The following is a 6,880-nucleotide window of genomic DNA, read 5'->3' on the forward strand; positions in this document are numbered from 1 at the left end:
ATTTTGGGATAAGATAATTCAGGAAGTAACAATCGGGAGCTGGTCACCATCTTCGTTTTGGAAAAAGAAACTTCACTAAATACTTGATGAGTGGAGTGGACAATTTAGGAAAATTTGGAAAATTATACAAATGGAAGGAGTCAAATTCATGTTTTACAGGGTACTAAAATTGATTTTAGGTCGTCGCAAAAATTTAAAAGTAAAAAAAGGACATTTGAATTTCTGAAATCCCAAATTGAATTCATATTTCAGAAACAGAAACTTTTGCAACCAAAATAGTAGCCTGTAAAATTCAAAAAGGGCTTCTCACTAACTGGAGAAGTTTAAAGGGTCACCTTATTCCTGTTGATAATATAACAAACTAACAAACAAGAGATATAACCAAAAATCCTAGTTTCTGGTCACCTCATTCCTGTTGAGAAAATAAACAGACTAGTGAAGACTAAAATAAAAGAATCAGTATGTATACCAGAAAATCAAAAATGAAGGTCAAAGCTGAATTGTTTCATAAACTTTCTGCTCAAAATGCTCAAATCATATCAAGATAACTATTACAACATTGATTTTCACAATAATGATGCAATACAAGACAATGAAGCACGACATCCTACCGGCATTCTGCTTGATCTTTATTTTCTCCTCTGCCGCTTCTGCCCATCCAAATGTACATGTCCAGTTTTCTCTTTCATCGCACTCTTGTTACAAACTCTTTGATCCGCAACAGTTCTCATGTACGTTTCATCATCGGCGTGGGCAATGTCAGCAGGAATTTGATTGAAAATGCAAGGCGGATCCTTTTTAGGAATTCTGCTAACAGGCAGTACAGCTACACGGGTACTACAGCCCTCTGCATTCAATGATTTGTAAGTATTACCATCCTGCAACAGAACAACTTTAGAACATGATGCACCAACAATTCCTCCTGGCTCAGGAACTCTAGTGGTGCGCAGGAGGCCACTTGACTGCTGCAATTTTGTTCTGCCAAGTCGTGCAGGTGCATGACACTTCCTTTTATCCTCTTGTATTTGGCGTTGAAGAGAAACTTGATCTGTAAAATCAACAGCCTTTTAGAATATTATTCATTTGTGTGAAACAGTAAACGGATCAACCATATGACTAAGAAAAAAAATCAATCATATGGATTTGTGGGGAATTTAACTTACCATTAAAGTAAGGAATAGGTTGTCCGGAGCTCTGACCTGCAGCACAACCACCCATATGAACACCAGAGGAATGATTATGTGACAAAAATAATCCATTGAAGAGGATACTTTGGTTTCCATCCATGTGAATCGGTGGGTGGTTGTTGAAGGGAGTGAAAGGTCTCTCTTTGAAGTTTGATGCCCCCACGCCTTTGGTGCAATACTGTGGATTTCTTGTCTTGTTTGAATATTTGATTCCAATGTCTTTATATCACTTATGGTACGACCCTTCTGAACTAAGCCAGAAGCTTGTCCATGAACCATTTTGTGACTATTATGTCCAAACGATATGTTCTGTGCAGCAGGAAACCATATAGGTTTTGGTCCTTCTGCATGTTGCAATCCCCATCTGGTGGGGACAGGAGCAGAAACTTGCACTCCGGTTGATGGTCTCTGCAGAATTTGTGTTGAAGCGCCGAATAGTTTAGACTGCATCTCTTGAACATGCGCCATCTCAGTACTTTTAACCTGAGTAAACCAAATAAAAGCAATATCTCTAAGATTCATTTTAAGCAATTTGTTAATGGTAAGTAATCCTTCAACCACAACAGTAAAAGATACAGAAAGGTGTGAATTCTTTAGCAAAAGTAGAAATTCTCAATGATAATACCAAGACAAGAAAAGGCCAGTACCATTGGCTTTTGAATTTGAAGATTTCCCCGTTGACGCAGATCTGGAGAGCTCTGAATCCCTTGCCACATCGGTGGTGTTTGAGCAATTCCCTGGTTGAGGTCAAAAATCACTCCTTTCCTCGATGTTTGACCTTTTTCAGGCAAATTTGTCTGTCTTACAAGAGGATTCACTCCTTTCCTCAAAGATTGACCAGTTTCAGACACACATGGCCGTCTAAAAAAGAGATTTCGCTCCTTTCCTCAAGGATTGACCTGGTTCAAACACATTTGGTACAAGAGAGTTCACTCCTTTCCTCAAGGATTGGCCTGATTCAGACACATTTGACCTAAGAAGATCACAACTCTTATTGCCCTTCTGTAGAACCAATGGCCAATTTGTTGTGTTTTTGCTTTGGATTGTATCATTTTCAACATGTTTCTGAGCACCCCTGAAGCTGCTTAATGACTGGTCTAATTTCCCTACAATAGATAACTCCTTTTCAAGCTGATGAGTCACCATTCCTATACCAACATGTTTCTGTGCACCCTTGAAGCTGCTTAAAGACCGGTTTAACTTCCCTATAATAGATAACTCCTTTTCTGGCCGACGAGTCACCATTCCTATAACAACATGTTTCTAAGCACCCCTGAAGCTGCTTAAAGACCGGTCTAACTTCTCTTTCATAGATATCTCCTTTTCTGGCTGAGGAGTCACCATTCCCATACCAATCGGTGCTTGTACAACATCTTTCCCTTTTGATAAACTGTCTCTTCTCAAATTCTTATTTGGAACCACATTCATATGAGAAGAGGCATGTCTAACTTCGAGCAACTTGTTACTGTTCGAGCTCAAACCAAAGTTTCTTTCTTTTCCCTGTAATGATTCGTTGTTATTCCTTGAACGATGTTCAACTTTCCCAGTACTTGGGGAAGCATATGACGACTGAAAGAGAATATTATCACCGTATCCACTAGTGCCAATACCAGTATTGTTTTTCCCTTCCAAGGGCATTTGAAGAGAATATCCACCGACAACTTGAGCCTGCTTACGTTTCTTTGTACTTACTCCAAAGTCCTTATCACTTATATGGTTATTCTTCACACGTTTGCTACCACTCTGTGGACGTTCTTTATAAGATATTCTTTATAAGATCCATTTTTTCCTGGCGTGAATCAGTAACTTTAATTTCCATGGGACTCCTCTCAGCTTTTTGATTTAACGCCTTCAATCTTTTAGCCATCTTACCATCTAAGTTCATCCCTGACTTGGAGCCATCTTCTTGAGACATATTCCTCTTCTTCTGAGAAATCTTAATACCTTTGCCTACATTTTCAAGAACATACACCTTATCCTTAGGTTGAGCAAACATATCTGTCTCAGAAGGCACCACGGGCATGGTATTAGCTGACAATCGTTCTGCATTGGCATGACTCGTCTCCAAACTGACTTTTCCATGCAACAAGTCAGTCAGCAACCGCACTTTTGGAGGTTTTTCAGTTCCTTTTCTCGATCCAAGAGAAGGTGATCCACGTAACTTCACATTGTTTATATTAAGAAACTTTTCTTTGTTACCATCAAGTACTTCTATTTGATCTGAAGTGTTTGAAGCAGTTCTCTGTCCATTTTGAGAGTTTTTTCTTTCTCTGGATCAATGTCACCATCATGAGGAACTACTTTGTCATTTCCATCATTTGAGGGAATTGGCTCAGTAACTGCAACCTTTGTACTACTGTTCGACGGATAAGCAATTGTTTTAAAAACCAAAAGCATTATTGTCAATTCTACCAGCAATGGACAAGTGTAAAATCTAAAAATTGTATTGACAAATGCCTTAAAAATACTCTTAAATTACCTGGGCCCTTAGGTTCTATTTCTCGAGCTGAACATTGCTTAGATACTATCACCTCGATAGCTGGATTGCCAATCTCCTCTATTCTAACACCTTCAGATCCAGTTCCATCACCTAAAGAGTTAATTGGGAACAGGAAAATTATGTACTTCAAGTTGAAACAACTGAACGAAATAGCACTATGTATAATACACTAGAAATATTTTTAAAGAATATACCAGCTTTGTCAGTCATATTTCCAACTACATTATTGTCATTCCGGGTTTCAGACACATATTTCATCTTTGACAATATATATGCCGCAGCAGTAGTTGCTCCAACCTCACGGATGCAACACCGCCAACACTTAAATTTGGGAACATCTACAGGAGGAAGTTGCTCCTCGGACTTACTGCTTGATCCAAAAGGTGAACAAATTTGAATATCCTTCTTTCTCGTCTCAGCAACATATTGACTGTGTCACAAAGAAAATGACCAACAAATATATTAAAGAATCTTAATCCATGGAGAAAATACGATTTGGCTAGCTCCTCGACAATATATATACATAAAGGGGATAACTTCAGTGTCTGATGTAATGGAGGAGAGCAGAGTCAGAAGGCATTGTATCCTTTCAAAGAAACCCCCTTATCTTTTATTTGGACATGAATAGCAATGCCAAAAAAAAAAAAAAAGAGAGAACTTCCTCATCAGTATCATGAAGAGAGTACTACAGCTAGTGGCGGAGACAACATAGCAGCAACGGATTCATCCGAACCCAGTAGTTTCGACGCAGAGCACATATTTGTATGCAAAAATACACTAAAATTGCAATAAATATACAGTAGGTATGAACCCATTAACTTTAAGAATATAGTGGGTTTAATGTTAAGAAACTTAAAGATTGAACCTATAAAACTTAAATCTTGGATCCACCTCTGACTCCAACTTCAAGAGAAGGCTAAGTAAACTTCCAAATCCAATATAACATTATCTCAGACAATGAACTTTGAAAGAGGAAAATGCAAATGCATCAGTTGATTTACAGTAGTTAGACCAATTAAAAGATCATCCAAAGATAGTTAATACATAAACATCTTGGAATTAATACTGTAAGTGAGACAGCAAACAGGTAAAATCTAAGGCACCGTTTATAATTTCATGGGCATTAAGTCATGTTAATACAAAAGATTGATTTTACATCACTTAATTAAGTCAACCAAAGGAGTGAAAAGGAAAAAGAAAAAACCAAAAACTTCAGTAAGTATTAATACATCAGATAACAAAAGTACAGATTGGAGACTAACCGTAGACAAAAATGCTGACAGTCTCCTTTCTCTTTCACCGGCATTGGAAGATTAAGACCTATCGATATCACTCCTGTTCGTACCGATGTGGAGCTATTCTCCATGTAACAAAAGAGAAGAACTAGAAAAAATACATAAAATGATGATCAATTCACCACCACAAAATGAAATTCCGATCAGAAAGTTGGAGAAACGATAAGTAATTCGAAGATTAAAAAAAATGGTATACACGAATAAATATTATTTACATCAAATCACAACTCGAACAAATCGAAGATAGATAAATATAATTGGTATACAGGAATAAATATAATTTGATCGAATCAAAACCCAAACATATCGAAGATATATACAGATCTACACGTGTTTGTACATATGCACCTATAAATTCAAAGTCATGTCATGATATAATCAAATACATTAATTGCAATAGTAATGACATGATTAACACACTAATACACTCCATTTATTTAGTGAATAAGTGTGAAAGCCTTTAATGGAACAAATGCTAGAAACCCTAATTCTCAATGAACAGAAAATTAATTCTTTTCATCAACCCATCATTCAATTAGCAAGCGTTACAATCGAACAAATGCCTTCTAAGCTCAATGAACCTTAAAATGAAACCATATGACGCAACAAATAAATTTCAAGCTAATTTAGGGTTTTCTAACCAAATTCACTTAAATTGAAAAGGTAAAAAAGACAAACCTTCACCAAAAGTTCCAAGATTCGCATAAAATCGTTATAACACAATGAAGACTAGCTAAATTCATGTTAGATCTAAGCAAAAGTCATTCATAAAAAATCCAAAAGACAAATTAGGGTTTTGCGTGTCGCCGATGGTTTTGATATACCTGAAGGATAAAACCCAATAGACAAAAAATCAAAGCTTTAACCAGAACCACAATAAAACAAAACCCAGATAGGAAGTACAGAAAAAATAAATAAACCAACCAGAACAAAAGAGGAAAAAAAAAAATGACACCACAAAAAACTTACAGTAATCATTTCATTTCAAGAAGAGTTATAAAAATACAATCAGCTAGTAAAGAAACCAACAAAAACAAAAAGTAAATAAAAAACCCAACTGGCAAAAAACAATCAGAAATGAAGAGAAAAACGTACCTTTCACGTCAGATCAGAACAACACCCACTTTTCGACCCACAAAAATTTCTCCACAACTGACCAAAAAACCACCTTTCTACAGAAAACTAAGAACTAAAGACACCCAGAAATGAATCTTGGATTGAATCGAAGCTATTTAAATGAAATTCAAGGGCACAACAAAGAGAAAACCTAGGTTTGAAATGGAATTCTAGAGAGAGAGGGAGTGTGTTAAACACTCAGACAAATGAGAGAGAAAAAGAAAAGACTCTTAAGCCAATAAAGAAATGAAATAATAATATAAAATTAAAGGCCCAAAATAGAGTTTATCTCTGTAATCTTTACATATATTACTTGCATCAATGGACCACAGATCACCATCCAATAAGAGATCAGCACGTCAGCGTCTCTGGTGGGATGCTTACTCCCCACCACTCCACTTTCCAAAAACCCTAGTCAAACAAGAGTTGAGCGCGTGGTATTCACGTTCTCAAGTGCGAGTGGGGGATCTAACAGTCACTGTCTTTGTCCGAAAGCAAGATGCCCCACGCACTAAATATTGGCACGTGCTGTGGTGTGTGCCACGTGGCACGTTGATTGGAGGAGAAATCGAGGAAATAAAAACCTTAAATATTTGGGTTGCGGTAATAAAACGGAAAAGAGGAAAGTGAAGGTCTAATGTATAATCGGCAGGTAAATGAGTTTACTAAAGAGTCCATAACTAGAAAAAAAAGTAGAAAAGTGGCGTCCTCATGAAAATGAGGAAAAATTATAAAATTGTTAGGGCTATCAGAATCGAAGCTTTGTCTAATTTATGGTTTCT

The 6,880-nt window shown here is 36.8% G+C and overlaps 1 protein-coding gene across 12 annotated transcripts; it reads right to left on the reverse strand.

The window, feature by feature from the left end:
• Positions 1-444: 444 nt before the first annotated feature.
• On the reverse strand, positions 445-6,480 carry LOC132635637 (uncharacterized). 12 transcript variants are annotated; one of them, XM_060352100.1, is made up of 7 exons: positions 6,078-6,406; positions 4,950-5,070; positions 3,882-4,117; positions 3,667-3,777; positions 1,835-3,543; positions 1,164-1,670; positions 445-1,048 (listed from the first exon to the last, which is right to left on the reverse strand). In XM_060352100.1, exons 5-7 carry the CDS (start codon positions 1,901-1,903, stop codon positions 854-856), a joined length of 771 nt encoding a protein of 256 aa, XP_060208083.1. In that variant the 5' UTR covers positions 1,904-3,543; positions 3,667-3,777; positions 3,882-4,117; positions 4,950-5,070; positions 6,078-6,406; the 3' UTR covers positions 445-853. The 12 variants fall into 12 exon arrangements, with proteins under 12 accessions (XP_060208083.1, XP_060208086.1, XP_060208094.1 ...); XM_060352103.1 differs by having other exon boundaries at positions 4,950-5,806; XM_060352111.1 differs by having other exon boundaries at positions 4,950-6,480.
• Positions 6,481-6,880: the final 400 nt, after the last annotated feature.

Source organism: Lycium barbarum, chromosome 4 (genome assembly GCF_019175385.1).
Source record: "Lycium barbarum isolate Lr01 chromosome 4, ASM1917538v2, whole genome shotgun sequence".
NCBI lineage: Eukaryota > Viridiplantae > Streptophyta > Magnoliopsida > Solanales > Solanaceae > Lycium > Lycium barbarum.

Excerpts from the sequence above, each read along its gene's own strand:
- LOC132635637 (XM_060352110.1), bottom strand. The coding sequence starts at position 1,903 with ATGTGGCAAGGGATTCAGAGCTCTCCAGATCTGCGTCAACGGGGAAAT. Across the intron at positions 1,671-1,834 it reads TTCAAATTCAAAAGCCAATG|GTTAAAAGTACTGAGATGGC; the intron begins GTACTGGCCTTT and ends TGGTTTACTCAG. Across the intron at positions 1,049-1,163 it reads ACCTATTCCTTACTTTAATG|ATCAAGTTTCTCTTCAACGC; the intron begins GTAAGTTAAATT and ends TTGATTTTACAG.